Here is a 23,747-nt window from a genome sequence, read left to right on the forward strand (position 1 = left end):
TGATTCCACCGAACCACGACTCCATATTCTTAAAAAACCGTTTACTCCTTCAATTTTAACTTATTTTTATATTTTTATATTATTAATTAATTACTCACCGTTCTGCCACCGCGCTTATCCCAATCGTATAAACGTTCTTTTCTACTACCGCCATGACTAGAATGAGAATGAGAAATATTAGCACCGTCGTCGGTGCAGCTATCGTCACCGCATACGGCGGCGCTGTGATCATTAACAGTCCTTCAATTTCCGCCAACGATTACGGAGGCGGTTCACGTCTCGAGGCTCTCCGGAAGAAGCTTCACGCTCCGGACGCTGTTGTTCCGTCGAGAGAGACGCAGCAGTCGGCGCTTATGGCCGCTACCAAGGCGAATCCTCTCGACGTTCTTGTAATCGGCGGTGGTGCCACTGGTACCGGCGCCGCACTTGATGCCGTGACTCGCGGACTCAAGGTTGGGCTTGTGGAACGGGAGGATTTCGCTTCCGGAACTTCGTCGCGATCCACGAAGCTTCTTCATGGAGGTACGTAACGATCTGAAATAATGAATGAATCGTTCATTTTTTTGATTTCGTGTCACTAATAATGCTTTGACAGTGATAGATAATAAATTTTCATGGTTTTTTTATGTGATTAATAATTTTAAACTGTGATTGCTGTTAATGATGAGGCAGTCCGGAATTTAAAATACTCAATTATATATAATTTCGGCTTAAATGATAATTTATTTTCTGATTCTAAATGTGCCTGTGTAACATGTGTCAATATATAAATGTTTGTAAATTGTAACTGACTACTACAAACTCTAGTTTATTTTGTTGTGATTGACTCGTGCTTAACAATAATGCGTTTTGATTTTAATAAAAATAAATAATGTGTTTTGATGACTGATGTATTTGAAAACGAGTCTTTCAAAGAAAATGATAAACTACACAGTGGTATATTATAGATTTGGACATTGCTTGTTATTCAACTCTTTGATTTGAGTAAAACATGCATGAGGCTCCATCTAATACTAGCATAAGCTTTTTTTAAGAGACTTGATTTTTAACATGGTAATTTTTTTTTTGCTGAATGTTTTAAACATGGTATTAGAGCTTCTATGATCAAGTGGTCCCCTTTTTTCTAAGTAAAGTTGAATTTCAGAATATGGAGAAATGAGCTTATCTGCATTGCTGAGGCTTTAAGTTCAAAGAGGAAACGTGTTAGATATAAAATCATTCATGATCTCTCATCTAATAGTTTAAGCTTTTATGAAGGTTGATGACTAGAATTATGCTGTGTTCTCAAATAACAGGCTATAGTGTAGCTGAATTTGAATAAATCGATAAGTGTTGTCAAATAGAAGTTACAGCAGCGCCATAGCACTATAGTGTAGTGGAATTTGAACAAACTGCTGTTTTCCGCGATCAACGAGCAATTGACAACATTGAAATTATGATTATTTTCTCTTTAGCCTTCAACTGAACCTGGTCAAAATGAGTTTTTAGTGCTTGAGCCCTTGTTTCCCCTTTCTTGTTGGGATTAAAAAGAAAATGGGGTTGTGACATTTCAAAATTGGAATTGGGGAGGGAAAGTGCCAAAATGATTGGCATTCCTAAAATCGTAAGTTAAACACTTAGGTCACCCTTTCTTGAATTTTATTCCTGAACTATCCTTGGTAGCCGTACTGTGCATAGGCTTCAGTTGGTGTTCTTCCACATTCTCATCTGACCTCTTGATAATTTTTCTTTAAAATTATTTATAATTATATCTGTATTCATTTTACTATCCTTATGATTTTTATGATTTTCATCGTTATCATCATTTAGAATTTAGGCGTTTATTGAAATATTTGGTTGGATAAAAGGGTATGTTGGGGAAAATACAGTAAACCTTGTGGAAATCTTTAAGGCATGCAATATTTGTTTGCATGATGAATATTAATTTGGTTCTTTGAAAGAAAGTTCAGATAAGAATATGACTATGATTAGTTTTTGCAAGTGAAAGATAAGATAATTGAAATGCGGTAAGTGAGTTTAAAATAACCGAAGCACACTTTTAGAATCTTAAATTTACAATTTCAAGTACGGAAGTCAAAGATCAATGGTTCTCTTGTCATAGAAGCTTGAGAAGCATCCTTGTATACTAGTTTTAACATAAGATTTGCAAAGGTCTGTGTGCATGTTAATAATGTAGACTCTGTAGTCTGTACTGCCTGAGTTCATTTCTGTTGGGGCAGTAGTCTACGAAATTTATGTATGCATTGTTTTTATTTTCTTTTTTAGATTAAAATTAGCATTTTAATGTACTTGATATAATCTGATATCAGTGTTTTTGTACTGTCAGGTGTTCGTTACTTGGAGAAAGCCGTCTTTAACCTTGACTATGGACAATTCAAGTTAGTACTTCATGCACTAGAGGAGCGTAAACATGTTATTGACAATGCACCACACCTATGCCACGCTTTGCCATGCATGACACCATGTTTTAACTGGTTTGAAGTAGTGTACTTCTGGATGGGCTTGAAAATGTACGATTTGGTTGCAGGAAGACAACTGCTGCACTTATCAAGATATTATTCCACAAAAGAATCTGTTGAGCTCTTTCCCACTCTAGCAAGGGAGGGAAAGGATAGAAGTCTAAGGGGCACAGTTGTTTATTATGATGGGCAGATGAATGATTCGCGGCTTAATGTTGGATTGGCTTGCACTGCTGCTTTAGCTGGTGCGTCAGTGCTGAACCATGCAGAAGTGGTATCCTTACTGAAGGATGATGCTGGAAAACGGATAATTGGAGCACGAATTCGAGACAATTTAACTGGTAACTTTTCTTTTGATCTCTACTTGTTACGACAGAGTCACCGATGATCTACAATTCCTGTGAGTGTGGGGTGTGTGGTCAAATAAATGCAGCTTCTTCATGAATGTTATATACAGTTGGGGAGCATTTCATAGTGCATAGTCTGAGTTTTAAGAATAAAAATTAGAAATTTATTATTTTTACCTTGATAGCTAATTACCTTTATTTGTTATTTTATGTACTGTAATGCAGGTGAGGAGTTTGATACATATGCAAAAGTGATTGTGAATGCAAGTGGGCCATTTTGTGACGCTTTAAGGAAAATGGTCGACAAAAATGCAAAAGAAATGATTTCTCCTAGCAGCGGTGTACATATTATACTCCCTGATTACTATTCTCCTGAGGGAATGGGCTTAATTGTTCCTAAAACTAAGGATGGCCGTGTCGTTTTCATGCTTCCATGGCTGGGACGAACCATTGCTGGAACTACAGATTCTAGTACTAACATTACATATCTTCCAGAACCACACGAAGATGAAATACAATTTATATTGGACGCAATCTCTGATTACCTTAATGTTAAGGTATGTAATACCTGCCAGTATAGATGATTTTTCAACTCATTATGTTTTCTCTTATTTTCTGAAGAGTTGGTATGGATAAAACATAATGATGTTATTTAATTCATGTAGCTAACACCACCTAGTTGGAATGGCTGCAGTTTTTGTTATGTTTTTTTTACTCTTATTTCTGATGTTAGATTAAGAGTTACAAGTTCTATTAGATATTTGCGTTGTTTGGAAATACGTTGGATTGTCCTAGCAGAAATAAAATAAAATGGAACGACTCGATTTTGCATCATATATCCCTTGGTTCATTATTAATTAATTCAATTTGTGGGATCCCCCCCCTCCTCTTTCTTGTTTAACTGTCTCTGTCTTTCCTGATTATTGATTAAATGCAAGCCAACTGATGCCGGTGAGCTGCCAAACAATGTCATTTATAAGATCTATATTGCATTTTCCGTCTTACACTGTTTGCTAATGGGGAATAATTAATGGTGGACATTTTTTAGGTCCGCCGCGTTGACGTTCTTTCTGCTTGGAGTGGCATTCGCCCATTAGCAGTGGATCCAACAGCAAAAAGTACTGAGAGTATCTCAAGAGATCATGTTGTCTGTGAGGATTACCCTGGTTTGGTCACCATCACTGGTGGCAAGTGGACTACCTATCGTAGGTAATGATTTAATGGGCAGCTTGTTGAAGTTTGTTTAGACGTGGTTTCCTAACTAGGCGTGATATATTATTGTGTTGGTATTCTAGTTACTGTAATTTACAGCACACAAAATTTCTACGCACATGAATAATGTAATGATTTCTTTGTGTTTCAGCATGGCTGAAGATGCTGTTAACGCGGCTATAAAGTCTGGACAGCTGACCCCCTCCAATGGATGTGTGACCAACAATCTCTGCATTGTCGGTGGTCAAGGGTGGGAGCCTTCTTCTTTTACAGTTCTTGCCCAACAGTATAAGCGCATGAAAAGTACACATAGTGGTAAAGTGGTTCCCGGGGAAATGGACTCTGCGGCTGCAAAGCATTTGTCACATGCATATGGAACATTAGCTGAGCGTGTGGCTGCCATTGCTCAGGTTTGCTTGCATTGCTTTATATTTCATGTTGTTAATTTCACTTTGCAACAAAACATTTACTAATGCATCTCAACATAAAATGAGCTTGGTTATTTTGCACCATCTTTGATTTGAAGTTATGCTAACACTTTTTAGCTACTACTGGGATGATCATATTTGAAAAAGAATACAATGCTCTTCTTTGTGTTTTTTCTTTCCATTTGTTTATTTTTAATGTTGTACCTTTTATCAGTTATGTTTGTCTAATTTTTTATGAATTTCAAAAATCAAGCCAGAATTTGCCTAAATGACACCATTTGTACATTTTAGGGGTATGAGGTCATGGTCAAAATCGAAAACACTTTTATTTGCAATTTGCCATATTTGATTTGGGCATCAGTGAGGAGATCATTAGAGTTGATTATTTTTACAGGATAACCAACCCCACCCAAATAGAGGAAAAAAAACCTTTGTTGTTGTTGTAGTAGTGGTATGTATAATTTTGCCAAGTTAAACGGCTTCATATTACAATCTAGTTACTTGTTGATGTGATTTTTTAGATGTTGCTATTGATTGTAAATAAAAGATCATGCAAACCATATAAGGCCAATCGTTTCAATTTTCTTGTTTTTATGTTTTTTGGGAGTGGTGGTGTTGTTGATCTGTTGATATTGCAACATCCTCTTCTGGAGGGATCTTTGTGATATGGTAATATTTATCGAGCTTCATGGATGTTATACAAGTATTAGTCAGCTTCATTGTTTCATTAAATGGTGAGATAAAATTCACTCTTAATTTTGTATTTCAGAATGAAAGTTTGGGCAAGCGACTGGCCCACGGTTACCCATATCTGGAGGCAGAGGTAGCCTACTGTGCTCGTAATGAATATTGTGAATCCGCTATCGATTTCATTGCAAGGAGGACTCGTCTTGCTTTCCTTGAAACTGATGCAGCAAGAAGGGCATTGCCTCGTGTGATTGAAATCTTGGCAAATGAGCACAAATGGGACAATTCAAGGCAGAAAGAAGAGTTGCAGAAGGCTACCGAATTTTTGAAGACATTTAAATCCTCAAATAATGCCCAGTTTCATGATGGGAAGCACAGTTAGTAAGTGCAACAAACAATACATATGAATTATATTATATACTAAATGTTGCAGTTGCTATAGCAAATTGTTCATGGTTTTTGTTTTGTTTTGAAAAAAGGGATAAATGACCAAGAATGACACTTTCTTATACATTTTTCTTTTTCTACTAATTTAATTTTGAATAATTTGTTATTGACTTTAGGACTTTAGAATAGTTTCAAAACACAGTTTATTGTCTCTGAAATTTCCCCTAAAATATTTTATATCAATTTTCTATAATGTCCCACATTTAATTGTAGGAGTGCAAAACTATATATGAATAGCACCAGAATAACTATTTATCAATGATGCTGGCAATTACATACCAAATATTTTGATAGAGTATTATACTGATTTTTCTGTAATTTTTCTCAGATTGAAGACTTGAAGGAGAAGAAAGTTTTTACGTGACAAACATTTTGGTATTCATTTCCACTGATCAATTGGTGACTATGCTCGCCATAGAGAGTGGCTACAGACATATTTAAAATCAACTTTTACACAAATTTGTCTCACATTTGCCTGCAAAAATAACGTCAACTTTTATACAAATTTGTCTTACATTTGCCTGCAAAAATAACGTTGGCAAGTTGGATAGATTGTTTTGCACAGTTACCTGCCAAAATAATTTTGTTGAGATTGATTGGATTTTGCACCTCTGCCAAAGTTGTCCATGAGATAAGGACTTGAGGGTTGTGTTTTAGTTTGCCTCTCTGATTTTGGCATCTCGTTTTCCTTTTCTCTACAATATTTGATATTTATCTATTTATGTATTGACAATGAGTTATAAAAAATCTTCTTAAGTGAAGGAGTTCTTCATGGTACTTTTTATTATGGATTGCGATTTTCTGCTGGTTATACTGGTTGACTAATAAGCTACAACTACAGATTTGCAACTGTACTTTGTGTAGCTAGTAAACCACTTGCTGCAAAATATAGTTTCTTTTATTATGGTATTTAAGGAAACAATATTAAGTAAAAAACGATCACGCTTATTGAGAAAAGACATGTTAGCTACTTTAGTTTTTTTTAAAAACTTGAGCTAAGTTACTTTAATTGTATTTTATGATATATTTCTCTGATCAAACTGCACTAATAACTGACTAATAACTGCACTAATAAATGGTTATGATATATTTTAAATTTGCCACAGAACTTCATGATGTGTTTATTGTTGATGACTAGTTTATATCATTACTAATCAAAATCACAACATTGGTAATATCACCACAAATTTATGTATAACCCCTAGTAATGTGTGAGTAATTTTATATTAACTTTGTTCCTAATAAACTCAAACAGTGGTAGCAAAAGATAATAAAACGAACATGTTTAGTTTGGTTATCCGTAATAACATATGAGATACTACGAGGCTTTCCTTTCATTGTACATATATGAAGTTCGAGAGATTATCAATAAAATATAGCAATCGTAAAAGTTGAACTGAGTTTCTTTTCTCCCATCTCTTCTCAAATGCTTTCAATTTTAGTTTAATTCAGCCAATTTAGAAGTGTATTTTTACATGTCCCTATTATAATTATTATCGAATCTTTGCAATTTATAAAATTAACAAGAGCTATTTGAGTGTGGGTAGATATTTTAAAGGTGTAACTAAAAAAAAAACTAAGTATTTAAACATAGATAATTTTCATACAACTTTATTTTTATATATATTTTTTATTAAATATCTTAAGTCTATGACATTTCTATTAGTGTATAAATTTGGGTGTTAGAGGTCGACCAAATATTTTTAGACTACTAATGAACCTCTTCTAACAAAACTCAATCAAAATGTATCTATACATAAACCCAATCGCCAACAGCCAACGGATAAGATATAAACGAGCTCCTACAATATAATACAATTGAATTCCCGTTTCTATTTTGCTGCAATTTGGAAAAACCACCGCGTAAGTAGAGCGAGCGAGTAGAAGAAATGGGTTCGGCGGCAACAATGTCAATGGCGATGACGGCACTCTGTTTCACCAAATCAAACAAACTCACTTCTTCCTTTCGCACTCTCCCTCGCTTCACTTGTTCTTCTTCTCCCTTCAAATTCAACATCTCCTTCTCTCCCTCTAAACCCAAACCCAACCCTAAGCCCGAGCCCCAAACCGAAAGTCCGAACCAGTTCCCCGACGACAACGAAGGTCAACTCATTATCCCGTGGATCGTTCGTGGCGAAGATGGCAATTTCAAGCTTCTATCGGAACCACCTCCTAGCTTTCTCAAAGCCATGGCCAACGACAAAACGGGAACAAAAAAATCAGACAAAAACCAAACTACCAAAAACAAGAAGAAGAGTGAAAATGAAACAAAGGTTCGTGCCACGGCACCGCCGCAGTATTCGAAAGCGGCACGGAGGTTCTACAATGAAAATTTTAAGGATTCCGGTACGCGCCTCAGCAAGGTTCTCGCCGCCTCTGGAGGTAACATTCTGTTACCAATTACTTTCAATTTTTATTCCAATTTCATTGTCAACTGTAAACTCTTCAAAATCATTTGATAAAATATATTTTGATTACGATGACAATTTTACTAATGGTTTTATGTAAATTGAGAAATGACATTAGAATCAAATTTGTTCAAATTTTAAATAAAAGTAGAGGCATAGTTAAATTGACACGGAAAAAAAAAATGCATTTGATGATCCAAACTACTAAACTAAAAGCGTAATTAAGCTGGTTTGTTTTCAGTTGCGTCCAGGAGAAGCTGTGAAGACCTTATTTTTGAAGGCAAGGTTACCGTTAACGGTTCTGTCTGCAATACACCTCAGGTTTGGTCCCTGTCATTATTAAATTTCTCCGGATTTGGTTTGCTAACAGCATAGTGTGGTCACTATTTGACTCCTTTAAAGTGAGAAGTTAGTAAAGTGAATAAATCAAATGTCAATATTATAACTACCTTTGATAAATCGAAGTTTGATATTATTCACTTTAGTCTCTAAAGTGAGTTGCTCACTTTAGAGAAGTCAAATCCGTTTGTTATATACCATGCCTTCATTGATCACTTAATGGATTTGAGCTTTTAGGTCCATTTTGTTTAAGCTAAAAAATAGGTATATGCTTTTATTTTTAGATTTTTTGTTTTTTTGGCATATGAGAAAAGCACTTTTCTGGTGTGTAGACTAGAGTGGATCCTGCAAAGGATGTTATCTACGTTAATGGAAGCCGCCTTCCTAAGAGGCAGCCTCACAAAGTTTATCTTGCCTTAAACAAACCAAAAGGGTATGCAATATGTTGTTGTTGCAAATGAATTCATAATTTAGTTTCATCTTCTCATGTCTCCTTATAAGTATTGCAATTACATTTCCACAGGTACATATGCTCATCTGGGGAGAAGGAGTCTAAATCTGTATTAAGTCTATTTGATGATTTTTTGAGCAGTTGGGTATGTGCCACTTTGAACTTTATTAATATTTCATAAAATATAGTGTTCCTTTATTTCTTCATTTTTTACTTGGCGGAATTATGCAAAATTGCTAAGGTATTCTAGAGATGATATGTTATTTTCCCTCTTTTTAAGATGTAGTTCTATATCGCTCACCTAAAGGAAATTTTATTTCCAGGATAAAAAGCATCCAGGAGTACCCATGCCACGACTATTTACGGTAGGGCGTCTTGATGTTGCTACTACTGGGCTACTTATTGTAACCAATGATGGTATGTGGTTTCTTGTAAAACCAATTTTATTATCATTGAATTAATAGTGGTTCTATTAATAAATTATGTTTAAATGCGAAAAGTTCCATCTAATACTTTGTCCTATGGTTCTTGGTCACAGGAGATTTCGCTCAAAGACTTTCACATCCTTCATCTAATTTTTCAAAAGAGTGAGTCATGAGTTTTGATTTGTGTATTTTTGTCCTGGATTTTTTTTTTCATTAGTTTGGATTGATATTGCAACTTTGGGAACAGAAAGAATGCTTCTCACAAGACCTTGTTGGGCTTTTTATGAATGCATCCTAATTTGATATTTATTATGTGGCAAATTACAACATTTTATGTATTGCTTAATGCTTATATTATTTTCTTTTCTGGTCTTTTTATTATTTCTAAGATGAAGAAAGTTCTCCACTCTCTTGAATTCTCATTTTTTGAAACTTCACATTTGTTATATCAGATACATTGCAACAGTTAATGGTCTAGTTCATAAGAGGCACTTAACGGCCATAAGTGAGGGAACAACAATTGAGGGTGTCCATTGTGTACCTGATAGTGTGGAGTTACTCCCAAGTATGCCAGATGCGCAAAGAGCTCGACTTCGTATTGTGGTAAATATATCTGTTTTTGATCTGCTATATCAATTCTACCACCCAATACTGGATACCGGCTATGAATTTTTAGTCATCACATTCTCTGACGATGACATGGTATCTCCCTTAAACTATAGTTTCTCGATGCATAACGTTGATGAAGTTGTCTTTTTTAATCCATATTTTAGTGTTTTAGGAATAAGGTATACCATAAGTATGAAGTTATTGATTGTGTTTCATATGATACTACTTTGGATCAATTCTAGTAGATGCTTCCACTCATTACATAAATAGATATCTCCGCATTGAAATTATAATTTTCTTTGACTGCAGTCATAAGTTGAAATGTTATAATAGTTTTATAATTTTGAGTAATTTAATTCCACCCCCCCCCTTCATTTTTGCTTCTGAATGTTCTATTTTATTCTTGAACTCTTGTGTTCAACACTAAAGCTATCTACTTGTTAGAGAATATGATTTGTTAGTTGATTAAAAAAGTTGAGCTTAGTCGGCATTTGCTTGCTTGATTTAATTTGGATTCTCATAGGTTCATGATGGAAGGAAGCATGAAGTTCGTGAACTTGTTAAAAATGCTGGACTTGAGGTTAGCTCTTTAATGACCCTCAAAATGTTCTAATGCTGTAATGACCCTCATATTGTGCAATGTCTCTGTGTTTCACATTTCTTAGAAGTTTATTTGATTATGCTAATTGCTTTTTTTCTCACATAATTCATATATTATCAAAATTGTTACTTCCATAGCATTTTTGCAAGTCATGTTTTGACCATAGATCTTGCTGGAAATAAAATAATTCCCTGATATTAGTTGAATATAATACTCTCCATGTTGTCTGAAATTATATATGTTTTATGATGTTGAGTTAAATTCTTGTTAACAACCTTAAATACATCAGAAAAATTAGACAAACTTAAAGATTTTTTGTGTGGCTCAAATATGTTGCTTATTTCCTTCCTAATCTTTATGGAATATCTATCTACTTGTGTTGATAACTTCTTTACTAGTTTCAAGATAACTTCTTTACTAGTTTCAACTTGTGTGTATTTTAGCTTTAGCAATGATTGATCATAGAAATGATTAATTTATTCATTTGGTTTCATGTTTCAGATTCATTCATTAAAGCGAGTTCGCATCGGTGGTTTTAGACTTCCACCAGACCTTGGGTAAATTTTGTGCATTTAATTGTCCTTAGTTTTCGAGGGAGTCTTTATCAGTAGAAGTAGCAGTGATATTCAAATATAATTCCAATAGTCACATTTCAATTGAGTTCTGTGGTATAAGTGAATTAACATGTTTTCATCTATTGTACTTTTATTTCTCAGGCTAGGGAAGTACATTGAGCTAAATCCAACGAAACTGAAAGCATTGGGTGGAAGAGTTAACAACAAAGTTAATTCTTAATTGTTGGAACTGTAAATCTTCCTCATGCTTATTCAGATTTCAACAGCTCTGAAGCTATTATTATGGTAGAGTTGGCCACTGCTTGTTTGATTTGAACCGTTGGATTCTGATACCTGGAACATTACCTAGGAAAGTATTTAGAAAGAGCCACGGAGCACACAACTTTCTGGAGTGTTTGACATCAAGCCAAATTGAGGCTCTCACAATCAAACATGAAACATAGCTTCATAGTTTAGAAGAACTGGGCAAACATTCTAAACTATGCTAGGAAGCGGTATGACCTTTTCCTATGATCATGAGGTTGGGGATATTGCTAGTAGTTTTATTGAATGTACGTATTGTAAATGGTGATGATGTGCCTGTATACTTAATGATGTTAGTTTAGGAACTTATAATGTATACAAGTGGTGTATCATCATACATTTTAAAATAAACTTGCAGCATAGCCTTTTAACCACCCTCACCATTTGTGACCTTCATTTCACTCTCTCTACCCAAACCAACAATGACTCCTCTCTGTACAATATCAAAATTGTTATATCCTCATAATAGTATATATAATGCTTTCAGAGGAAGTATATGTACCGAGTAAAATACACTTTTGTTACTATGTCAATACATAGTATTTTCATGATTGGTGTGTTAACCATTATTAACCTTGTTCGATGTGGCATAATTCCTCCGGTCTGAGTTGAGTATGATACTCTGCATGTTGTCTGACATTATTTATGTTTTGATATGTTTAGTGAATTCTTGTTAACAACCTTGCTTTATGTTAAAAATCAATTAGAAAAATCAGACATGCTTAAATAATGGGAATCTCACTTTGCAACGAGTTAATGAAGTTAATTCTAATTGTTGGAGTTGTATATATTACTCATGCTTATTCAGCTTAGGTCAACTTTGAGTCTATGATTGAAGAGTTGGGCAATGCTTGTTAGATCTGGGGTGTTGGATTCTTTACATGGAAAAAAATATGAAATAGTGGCAGAGCACATTGCTTAGAAGTTAGATACAAAATGATAGTGCATAGAAGGGACACAATTTCTCTAATTTAGCCTTATTTACTTACTATATCTGAAATATCAATAGTTTCCTTCAATTCTTTTTCAGGACTTAAAATAAAATCTTTTTAAGCAAAATTAAGTCTATTTTTCTTCCATTTATATATGTGAATAATATCCTAGAATAAGGATATAGAAACACACTTCAACATTTTTTTATCATTCAGAAAAAGGAAATATAACTTTTGGTTTTGATTTTAGTATTTATCCATAAATGAAAATACGTAAATAGGATTATATAGACTCTCTCGTAACAATATGTAGTTGGTCTAAATAGTAAAAAATTTACTTGAACACATGTTTAAGGATTTGATTTCTAATTTTTGTGAATGAAGAAAACTCACTTGAAAGAAGAGGATTCACTTTAAATGTACAAATACATATCTTTTGTTAATTGGACTAAATCAAATAAATATACACTTTACTTTGAGAAATGATTTTCTGCCTCTTAATTTTGTCAATCCATCCTCTAATACATCATCAGAAGGTAGGAATCGATAGTGTATTTTATACTACCGAAAAACTTTCGATAAAAATGACCATATATAAGAAGTTGAATGCACATCTACCATTTACTTTAGGAAGAGACATGGAACATAAAATTGCAACATAAACATTAAACACAAGTAATAACATAAGTTTCAGAGTTTAAAATTAAATTTCCACAGCTACTAGTGATAATAAAGGCCTTAGTTACTAGTTTTATAATTTTATTTTTATCAAAAGCAACATTTTAGTTTTTGTTAAAGTAAAAGTATTGGCAATGGAAAGTGCTTCCCTTAATAAGTATCATATTAAATAGACACTCTATCGTGGGTTTAAAAATAATGGTGTTTATAGAGAAAAGTAGTTAAAGAAGCATAATTTCTTTTCACTTTTTGTGAGTCCCATCAATAATTGTATTAATAAATTTTTCTGTGAGTTCCATCAATGGAAATGTAATTATATATAAATGTTTATAAGACTTATTTAATAAATATTTTTGAAATACTAAGTTGTAGAGAAAATTATTTATTAAATACTATAATTAAAAAATTACAAAATAAATTATGTGAATACGCGAGATCAATTAAATATTCAAAGTGAAAAGCTCTATTGTGAAATATATTAAATATAATTTCTTCTCTAATTTAATCTCTAAAGTACATAAAATTAACAAATAGTCTCTAAATATTTAAAATTTGTCATCTTAATTGTTGTTACTAAGATGTTAGAAACTGAACCAAAAAAAACTTCAAAACTTTTATATAGTTTAAGACTATAGTTATAGAGTTTATGTACTTGAAGGATTAATTAGTTTTGTATACACTTTAAAAACTAAGTTGGAAAAATAATGATTGTTTAAGAACTAAATTAGGAGTTTATTCCTTAATTTGTTTAATATATTAATATTAATTATAATAATATACATGGTATGAAATAATTTTTCATATACACAATTAAACATTTTACAACAACTCTCCCTTTTATATTATCAGAGATTAAAATTCTTCACAAAATTATAAATACTTTCTGCAATTTCATTTTCGAATATCTATTTTTTCAAGGTATTAGATATAATATTTTTTATAAATTTTCTTTTATCAGATTAAAGTTTAACATAAAACCTTCACCAACAAATTTTTTTGTTTAACATAAAACCGAACCTTAACACTGGCAGTTAGAGGTTGCAGAACTTGATGAACATGTCTTAATTATGATTTTCCATTGAATCGAAATTTGGTTTTAAATTGAATTGTGGTGTTTTAGTGTTGCAGTGCAATCTGCTTCATCAATGGCTCAGATTCCCAACCTAGATAATGCTCCCGTCAATCTCACATCCATCAGGTCAAAATCCAATCCAATCGAAATCAATTTCAATTTCAATTCCATTTTCCATTTTGTTTCTCATCTTAATTTTAACTTCAATTTCAATTTTTTTCTTTGTATTCAGGGAACAGTCTCAGAAGGAGCTCATCAACATCCTCAAGCATGTAATGGCTCCTAAACCCCGCAATTTGCAATTTTATTTTCCTATATGCGATTTTATCACATTCAAGTGTTCTTGTTGTGTTTGTTTTGTTTGATTTTTCTTGCTATTAATTTTACGGCACTGATCATTGAGTTCATAAGCGTTTGTGATTTTGTAGGTTCGAGGAAAGAAGTGTTTGATCATTGATCCCAAGCTTGGGGACTCTCTCTCCCTTATCATACAAACATCCATTCTCAAGGCATTTTTCTTACCCTTATTAAAAAAGTGTTCTTACTGTGTTTTATTTTTTGAATAGAAAGCCAATTCATAAATTTTCAATTACATTTTTTCCCCTATTTAAGCTAATGCTAGAGTTAGTTGTTTTTATTGAGTTTTAATATAATATAGCATAACAAAGAAGAATGACATTTGTTTTATCATTATACTGTTGTTTTGAACTTTTGATGATGTTGAGAGTTCATCAATTAACTCATAAACAGGAGCAAGGAGTTGAGTTGCGGCATCTTTCAGCTGACCCAATTCAAAGCGACTGCAACAAAGTGGTTTACCTTGTGCGCTCTCAGCCTGATTTGATGAGGTTCATATGCTCCAATATTCACAATGACACATCAAAAGGACTACAGAGAGAATATCATGTTTATTTTGTCCCCCGCCGCACTGTTGTTTGTGAGAAAGTAAGCTTCCCTTGGAAATGAATTGATTTCAATTAACTTGAGTTGAGCATAATGTTTTTCTTTTTTAAACATGGGATCTCGATGTCAATAATGTAAATGATTTTTGTTCATGTGCAGGTTCTTGAAGACGAGAAATTACATCATATGATTACGATAGGGGAATGTCCCTTGTATATTGTGCCAATGGATGAGGATGTACTATCGTTTGAACTTGATCTATCTTACAAAGTATGTTGCATATTACTACTTTGCTCATGCTGATTTACTTTTTGCGTTTCTTTTGGTGTTATATTTTTAACTTTTCGAGTTTCTTGCGTTTAGTATTTGCTTTGGTTAATTACTTATCCTTGCTTGCCTTTTCTACGTGGTAGGAATGTCAAGTTGATGGTGATGCTAGCTCACTTTGGCATATTGCGAAGGCCATTCACAAACTTGAGGTTGTAGTTTGAATCCATCATGCTGTTGATTTTTCTCAACACAGAAGCTTTAGCTTTGTAACATGTAGCATCAAACAAAAAGGAGACAATACAATAGAATTGTTCCTTGATGTAATATCAACATCAATTCATCATCATGAATGTGAAGTCTAACATGATTCTGATGTGTTTTATTAATTATAGTTGTTTCATTTGATTTTATCTTTTAGTTTTCTTTTGGACTGATACCACATGTGAGGGCAAAAGGAAAAGCATCTGTGCGCATTGCAGACATCCTAAATCGAATGCAAGCTGAGGAACCGGTTAACTCATCTGATGTAATCACCACTTTGTTTTTCTCTTATAGCACACGACTAAACAAAAGCAAAGTTATTGGATTTTACTAATTTAAAAAAACACCGTAATCCTCTTATTATTTTCTCTTTGTACAGATGGCTGTGCCCGAGATAAATACAGTAATCCTCTTAGATAGAGAGGTACTTTATCTTTTTCAATTTTATGTCTGTTATTCATAATTCATAATCTGTAGTGTCTTTGGGGATTTTCTACTACTTTCTCTTGTGCTGTTTAATCTTATATATTTATTATGTTACTGCTTAAGGAAGGCATGTCCTGTCCTGTACAGCTCTCTTTTATTACTTCATAAAAAATTGTTACTTGAATATTTTTCTCCAAAAATGAGGATGGAAATTGGAACTTAAATGAATCATTACTTGTCACAATTGTTCTTAATTTCTATTTGCAATTTAAGTTGTATGTCTTTTTGAGATCTTGCTATTCCATTTGTTTGGATTCAAATGATCACCACATTGAATGATGGTCATTGAAATCTAGTATGGTTTGAATGCAGGTGGACATGGTTACTCCTTTGTGTTCCCAGTTAACGTACGAGGGGCTACTTGACGAGGCAAGTTAATGCAAAAACAGCCTACACCTCTGTGAATGAATATTTATTGCATTTAAGTTTTGTTCAGTCTGTTATTTTATCAGGCTTTTCTCTTGAGAATATTCCCTAAACAAGTTTTGTCAACTTAATAAACTCTTTCCTTTTGTTCCTTTTTGATATTGTAATTTTGAATATGGGAAATTTCATAATGCATGTTTTGGTGTTTCAGTCAAGGAGTTTTAGAGTTGTATATTGGGTTCATGGATTATTGTACAGCCATGAGAAAATTATTCTTATACTACATGCAAATAGGTTTGAAAACATGGCTATTCTTACTTCTATTTACTAAATTTGTACCGTTGCAGTTTCTGCACATCAACAATGGTTCTGTTGAGATTGATGCATCTATTTTGGGTCTTCAACAAGAAGGGAAAAAAACCAAAGTCCCTCTTAATTCAAGGTGGGTTACTTTTTTCACTTGCTCTTACTTTTTTCATAATGATTATCTGCATAATTATTTGAAAGCACCAGAACTCATGCATATACATGTTTCAGAAGCTAACTCTAGCAAACAAAGGGATTACAACTACATGTTGCATTCTCTTTTTAGTGTCCAATGGCATCAATGAATCTATGTTGAACAACCCCACTTGTGGTTTGGTTTTGGGTTAATGTTATTGTTGTTATAAAAATGATCTAACTTCTAGAACCTTTCCCTTCTATCATCCTTTACTTTTTTAGTTTGATTAAAGGAAATCCATATTTACTCCTACATCATGATATTTAGTAAATACAAGATACAATGGGCCAAATTATATTGAATATATTTGAGGTTTATTGGTACGATGGTATCCGAACTCTTGTAAAATGGGCATGCTGCCTTGAATATCAGTTTGCAATCAAGGTATAAAAGGATTTTAATTTTTGACCTTTAATTATGCTTCCATTACTATCAGTCTTTGTTATGTTACGGTATATGTATATCAAAAAGAAATATCTGTGTTTTCAGATGACCTTTTTTTTTTCTCTGAGACCTCTTTTAAATGGTAGTTCAAAAACCGTTTTGTTTCTTTACATCATTTATTTTTCATTTTCTTTTTGCTTGTAATGCTCCTTAAAATAAAATTTACTTGCCTGGTCTGTGTTATTGACATGCTCTTTTCAGATGACTTCTTTTGCTAATTGTCTCTATATCCTCTTTTTAGTCACAGTCAGACATCCATTTTCTATTTCTTTACACTTTTTTTTTTTCGTTTACCTTTTGCTGTTAATATTTCTTAAAATAACATTTACTTGCATTGTCTGTGTTAGTGACAAGCTTTTTAAGGAGATACGGGACCTCAACTTTGAAGTAGTTGTCCAGGTTGATTCATTTTTACCTCATATATCATAGTCTTCTCTTAATTTCTCTCTCTCTCTCTCTCTCTCTCTCTCTCTCTCATGCACACACATGCACAAGAACAGGGAGAAGGGTATTTAGATAAATATCTTTGGCTCCCTTGTAGTTCTATTTTCTTAGTTGTTGTCTGCAGTATTTCAGATTTTGCGCCAAAAAGCAACATCCATGAAACAAGACTACACAGAGATGACAACAACAGTGAGTACATGATCTTACACTTGGGCATTGATTTTATTTTATTCTTGATTTCGTAAAAAATAAAAAAGAGTAGTCTGAAACCAACTTTTTATGTGAAGTAATCGTGGTGAATCCACTCAAATCAGGTGTTTCCTTTTCTTCTTTAGAGATCTAATACATCAAGTATTCTAATATTTTACCGCTATACTATATCTTTACAGCAAAGTGGCTAACTATACAGTTGTATACTTGTCTGATAATTGCAATATTTAGAAAAATTACTGTTTGAATAAGGTGTCTGTGCATCAAAATTTTCATTGACATTTAAATAAGTTTTAACTACTTTTTGGAAATTAAATTAAATTTGTCTTTGTAAAAAGAAAATTAAAACCAATTTGTAAAAATTTTATAATATATTGCTTTTCGTGATATCTAGACGCAGTCAGTTTCAGAGTTGAAGGACTTTGTGAAAAAGCTGAACTCATTGCCAGAGATGACTGTAAGACAATTTTCATCATATTATTTAAATTTCATTAGAAGGATCGTCATAATGAGAATGAAATCATAATATTGTTTACGTTTTTCACCAGAGGCACATAAATCTCGCTCAGCATCTATCAACGTTCACGTCAAAGCCTTCTTTTCTTGGGCAGCTTGATATGGAACATACAATAATTGAGGCCCAGAGTTATGACATGTGAGTTAATTTTGCATGCAGAGTACGTAAATTTTAATTGGTACTATATTTTAATATTTTAATTTAATATAATATAAACACTTATATATGATACGAGCAGCCTATGGCTATTTGATATCCTGTTCTGGAGGTGCTGATGCAAAAAGTTATGGTGGGTTAATATGTTTTAGGTATAGCCACTTGTTTTTTACTTGCTAGCCTCAAAATTATGTTAGAGTAAAGCATAAATTTCTTACCATGTTTGGTAACTAGTATCGTGGCTTTTATTGACATCCCAAGGTGGGAATTAGTAGTTTAATACCATTGTTTGGAACATATAACTTTGGAGCTTCTTCTGAAACATTTGTGTTACTGTTTGAGGTATACATTCTGTTCCTTGTTCACCATGAGAGTTTGATGAATTTTCCGCAGATGTCAACAATTGCTTCTCGGAATTTAATTGGATATCAACTTTCACTGTTTAAAACCAAGTTGAAATGAACTTTGTGCTCTAAGCTCTACATGCCATTAAAAGCTGAGAATCTGAGATGTTGCCTGGGTATTGTACTTTTAGAGAATCAGACATATATTGAAACATTGCCTTTGGATGCAGAAAACCAACCTTAGTTTTACTGACTGCGCTAGTTTAATAATAATAATATGTTAATTCTTAACTGCTAACTAAGAGTAAGATAAAATAATAGAGAATAAGATTTTCATTTATAAAACCAAAATAAAATTATATTAAAAATTGTCCTTGTGTTTTTTTATTAATATTAACTTGTTTCAATTAATAAAATAAGAATAAAACAGTGCCTATAAATGAACGTTGTCAACTTGTCATATTATAGTCTTGGATAAATAAACAATTACACTCTGTTTTCTGTTGATAATACTTGAATTTATTTAATTTCTAGCCTATAACTTATGTAGATCAATCAGCTTATACTTTAAGGGTGGATTTTAAATTACATAGAGTGGACTAAGAATATGAATGGTTTGACAAAACCAATTAATGCGACATTGTTATTTAGGTCAGTGTCTGTAGTTGTCTACCCTGTGATGCATTATTGTCCTCAGATATATCTGCATGTACCTAAGTTTCTACAGTATGAACTTATATCATTCATATATGCAGATGCTTTGAGTATATTGAAGAATTGATCCATAAGCAGGAGCCTTTAATAACAGTCCTACGTCTTCTAATCCTATTTTCTATCACTAATGCTGGGTTGCCGAAGAAGCATTTTGACTACTTCAGGCATGTTTGCATTCTTTGTTGATGCTTTATTCCATTCCTTATTCATACTGTTACTCTTCTAGGTCCTTGGGATGACTAACTTATGATTGAATTCTCATTTTATCTTTAGTACAATATACTGTCACATTTTATATTTGTAACTTCCAATTTAGGAGAGAGCTACTGCACAGCTATGGATTTGAGCACATAGCAACGCTAAATAATTTAGAGAAAGCGGGACTCTTTAAGAAGCAGGTACAATACACTAGTTGTTTACTTGCAAAGGCAAATTGATTTATGTACTTGTTCAATAACTAACCTTATTCTGTGTGTGATCTTTTAGGAGTCAAAAAGCAATTGGCTTACCATAAAACGTGCCTTGCAGCTTGTGGTTGAAGACACTGATACAGCCAAGTAATATCTTCTAGATGATGTGATCCTTAGATGCTTTTTATGTTCATAAATTTTGCATTAAGTTCATGACCTCAATTTAGATCTTATATAGAAACATGGAAATGGATATGTATGCAGCACAAGTAAAATATGGTACACATATTTGTACATTGTGAATAATAGAAAGTTCAGGATTTAGCATCCCAAACCTTTCTGTATATCCATCTCCGTTAAAATTTACTATGCTTATTGCACTTGTTTTTTTAAAAATTGTCTGGGTTTATATAGTGCACGGTTCATGTCCAGACCTAGTGATCTATACGCAAAATTCCTTTGAAGTTGGGTCTCTTGAATTGTCATGTTTGATATACTTCTGTGATGCAATGTTCTACTTATTATTTTACTAACTCTTACAATGATTTTCTACTGGACAGCCCCAATGACATTGCTTACGTCTTCTCTGGATATGCACCACTTAGCATTCGTCTTATCCAGCATGCCACTCGATCTGGATGGTAATGATGGATTTGTAATTGAAGATCTTTCTAGTTATTGTTATGCATGACATTTAACTTTCTTAATTCAATCTTTACCTACAAACATAAATGTATGTAAATTTCTATAGAACTTGAGCTCATGGAACTGTAAATTTTGTTAAATGCTTTACTGCTAGAAATCTTAGGTCGCAATGGATCAATTATAGTAAGAAATTAGTTATTTGGTGAAAATATATAAACAATCATATCTCAATACCTGATACAAACTGCTGTATATTTTACGAGCTTTGAATTAGGTATGTTACACCTGAATTCCAATGTTTACTCTGGTGTATATCATTGTTGCTCAGCTCCTTAGCTCATTAAGATATTGAAGTCTACCGGATTTTTTTGATAGAAAGCCTTTTTTGTAAAGGACGAAAAGAAAATTATAGTGATTGACGATAATACATCTTCACAATAAAACACAAAAGAAACATCTAGAAACTAAGAGATCGTGAATCGTGCAACAAGGCATGCCAAAATCTCTCTGCATGACTGTATGTCTAACAGAGAAGCACCTCTAAACAGTCTGATGAAACTGGAGACTGGCTAATAATAAACAGCTAATTATACATAATTAGAGCATACTATCTTTTAATAATCTAAAGCTTCACATTTCCCTTTTGGTGTACAGTACTTCAAATATATTTGCTTTTGCCTTGCTACCTATTGATTAGTTCATTAATTGCATTAAATTTTGAAGTGGATTTCTATGTTTGGGTGATGAAACCGATGTAAGACTGTATATGATAATTGATCTTTTAGGCGCCCTGTTGAAGAAATTTTGAAACTACTGCCTGGACCTCATTTGGAAATTAGAAGGGTTAGTACTCGTTCATTTTTTCTGCTGAAAAACTTGTTACTTATCAAATGTGTTTTCTAATGTTATATTTGAAAAAGTTTATTTGAATCAAGGTCACATCATGGCTATCATTCCATTTCCTCTTTCTAGTTATATTTCATGTTTGCTTGCTTTTTGGTTTTGAACAGGGTGGATTCTTAAACAGCCCATCATCTGACACTTTATCTGGGGTTTCAACCAGTATAGCCAAGTATGTTTAAACAGTGCCAGTTTTTTGAGATTTTGTATCTCTTCCTTAACCATTAATGAAATGTTACTAATATAACTATCAGAAAAATGTTATTAATACTTGGAAATTCAATGTTTACTAATTTGTGCAAACGTCTCTGTCAAATCTCAAAGATTAACGTTTCAAAATTATAGCTGTTAATGGGGTTCATATAGATCCTGCTATGCATACTATATATTTTACCCAAAACTTTTTACTTGTGATTGTTGAGGATATCATTAGCACCATAGGTGAGATTTATTGTTTGGCAAAATCTCCCAAATGCAGGAATGATTTCTATCATGTTTCATTTGCTCTCAGTGTTTGGTGAAAGGTTGTTCAAAAGAATTGGTATTAGACATGGATGATTTATTTTGACTGTGTCAAAATTTGGCATCTTAAAGGACAGAATTTTATTATTTTGTCAAGCGCCTTTTTTTTTCCTGACACCACACATATTACAGAGTACCTGATGGAAGGCGTGCCCTGGTGCTTGTTGTTTTTGTTGGGGGTGTTACATTTGCGGAGATTTCTGCACTTCGATTCCTCAGTGCTCAGGTGTGTTTACTGTTGCCCTTTTTTGTCTTCAAGACACTGTTAACTAATACATTGTTCCTTTGATTGATTTACATTTAAAAAAAAACGGCTATTGGTCCATATTTCATAATAATATATCAGATATACAGACCTCCCTGCTAAGTGCATTTGTGTGGCCTAGCCTGTATTTTTATGATATGTGGTACAAGTGATATGTTTCTGAAGCGGATATTACTAAACCTTGGTGAAATGGTGATTGGTGTGTGGGTGATCATCTTTTTCTTCTGGGAGAGGGATTGTTCTTTCAACTTAGGAAGTTTGTGGCTTTCATCTCTTCTGTGAGAAGCACAAGAGTATAGTGGGAGAAATATAAAGATAACCTTATCCAGCACCTCACATGACCCTAATAATGGTAAAACAATAAGGGAAAAATCTCATTTCAAATAATGAAAACAAAATTAAGGTCAAGTCCAACCTAGGTAGATTTTTTATTTCTGAATACACAACCTGTATGGATCACACTTTTTCCAAAATTGTCTGTGCTTTGGGTGTATATTCTCTTGTTTTCATCTCCTAATGCTTGACCTGGTTTGTCTTGCAGGAAAGCATGGCGTATGATTTGGTTATTGCTTCAACAAAAATAGTCAATGGGCAAACCTTGGTTGAAACATTCATGGAAAAGCTAGGTTGATTAATGCATGAGTTTTTCTTTGACTTCATCATTTTGAGGCTTTTCTTGGTTCAGGAAGGCGAGTTAATCTTGATGACGCTCTATGCCTAAGAGACTTCTTCTAGTCTAGGATGATGCACTGAGCTCTGTGATGAAAGCTTTATTGGTGATACAAAATCTTCCTCTGTTGATTTTGTAAGATGGATAATTGGAAAGATAGAATCTTGTTCTTCCAGGAGACCATCTAGAATGATTAGTTATGAGGACTATTTTCTGCTGTGCTCTATTTCAATTTGTGGCAAAAGATTGGGCATTGTATCCAAGTGTGTTATTATTGATTTTGATTGTATATACTAAGTGACACAATTATTTTTTCACTCACCGTGGAGATTTAAATGGCGGAATTGTTCATTCCAGACCTTGAAATCCTCCTTTAGAATATATATATATATATATATACTAATTATTATACTCTTAGTATGAGAGCTAATGGGGGGATTGAGGAAATTGTTCATTCCAGACCTTGAAATCCTCCTTTGATTTTTTGTAGTTTTTTACCTCTGTTCTTAGCTTTTGTTTTTTTATATTTTACTTGAAAATTTTAATGATGGAGAGATTCTCTTTTTCATTCGTTTGGTCTTGGAGTGAAGTCCCTAAATTGAAGGTATCAAAGGGCCTAGGCTCCACGTGGTAAACATTTTTTGTGTGTAAACAAAGTATTATCTGCATGCAAATGAGGAGACTAATCTTCAAATATTGTGGGATTCAAATACAGTAAATCATATCTAAGTTTTAATGCAGCTGC

The 23,747-nt window shown here is 33.1% G+C and overlaps 3 protein-coding genes across 6 annotated transcripts; all 3 read left to right on the top strand.

Annotated features, from left to right (window-relative positions):
- On the top strand, positions 1-6,364 carry LOC101503612 (glycerol-3-phosphate dehydrogenase SDP6, mitochondrial). Of its 2 annotated transcripts, XM_004496179.4 has the most exons (7): positions 1-522; positions 2,327-2,800; positions 3,032-3,363; positions 3,855-4,015; positions 4,170-4,428; positions 5,216-5,514; positions 5,909-6,364. In XM_004496179.4, coding segments are annotated over exons 1-7 (1,896 nt in total). In that variant the 5' UTR covers positions 1-152; the 3' UTR covers positions 5,910-6,364. The 2 variants fall into 2 exon arrangements, with proteins under 2 accessions (XP_004496236.1, XP_012570026.1); XM_012714572.3 differs by lacking the exon at positions 5,909-6,364 and having other exon boundaries at positions 5,216-5,515.
- A 970-nt stretch (positions 6,365-7,334) lies between these two features.
- Positions 7,335-11,839, top strand: LOC101503937 (putative ribosomal large subunit pseudouridine synthase SVR1, chloroplastic). Of its 2 annotated transcripts, XM_004496180.4 has the most exons (10): positions 7,335-7,962; positions 8,230-8,309; positions 8,660-8,760; positions 8,851-8,923; positions 9,102-9,195; positions 9,317-9,365; positions 9,656-9,806; positions 10,336-10,392; positions 10,915-10,970; positions 11,130-11,839. In XM_004496180.4, exons 1-10 carry the CDS (start codon positions 7,470-7,472, stop codon positions 11,206-11,208), a joined length of 1,233 nt encoding a protein of 410 aa, XP_004496237.1. In that variant the 5' UTR covers positions 7,335-7,469; the 3' UTR covers positions 11,209-11,839. The 2 variants fall into 2 exon arrangements, with proteins under 2 accessions (XP_004496237.1, XP_012570076.1); XM_012714622.3 differs by lacking the exon at positions 11,130-11,839 and having other exon boundaries at positions 10,915-10,974.
- Positions 11,840-13,900: 2,061 nt separating this feature from the next.
- On the top strand, positions 13,901-23,419 carry LOC101504257 (vacuolar protein-sorting-associated protein 33 homolog). 2 transcript variants are annotated; one of them, XM_012714604.3, is made up of 23 exons: positions 13,901-13,938; positions 14,022-14,099; positions 14,206-14,245; positions 14,402-14,482; positions 14,724-14,918; positions 15,036-15,146; positions 15,290-15,355; positions 15,565-15,672; positions 15,787-15,831; positions 16,206-16,262; positions 16,607-16,701; positions 17,553-17,604; positions 17,782-17,838; positions 18,254-18,316; positions 18,408-18,514; positions 19,632-19,754; positions 19,907-19,988; positions 20,077-20,147; positions 20,561-20,641; positions 21,431-21,488; positions 21,656-21,717; positions 22,200-22,293; positions 22,874-23,419. In XM_012714604.3, exons 2-23 carry the CDS (start codon positions 14,047-14,049, stop codon positions 22,961-22,963), a joined length of 1,791 nt encoding a protein of 596 aa, XP_012570058.1. In that variant the 5' UTR covers positions 13,901-13,938; positions 14,022-14,046; the 3' UTR covers positions 22,964-23,419. The 2 variants fall into 2 exon arrangements, with proteins under 2 accessions (XP_012570058.1, XP_073223051.1); XM_073366950.1 differs by having other exon boundaries at positions 13,913-13,938; positions 14,030-14,099.
- Positions 23,420-23,747: the final 328 nt, after the last annotated feature.

The sequence above is a fragment of the Cicer arietinum genome, chromosome 4 (genome assembly GCF_000331145.2).
Source record: "Cicer arietinum cultivar CDC Frontier isolate Library 1 chromosome 4, Cicar.CDCFrontier_v2.0, whole genome shotgun sequence".
Taxonomy (NCBI): Eukaryota; Viridiplantae; Streptophyta; class Magnoliopsida; order Fabales; family Fabaceae; genus Cicer; species Cicer arietinum.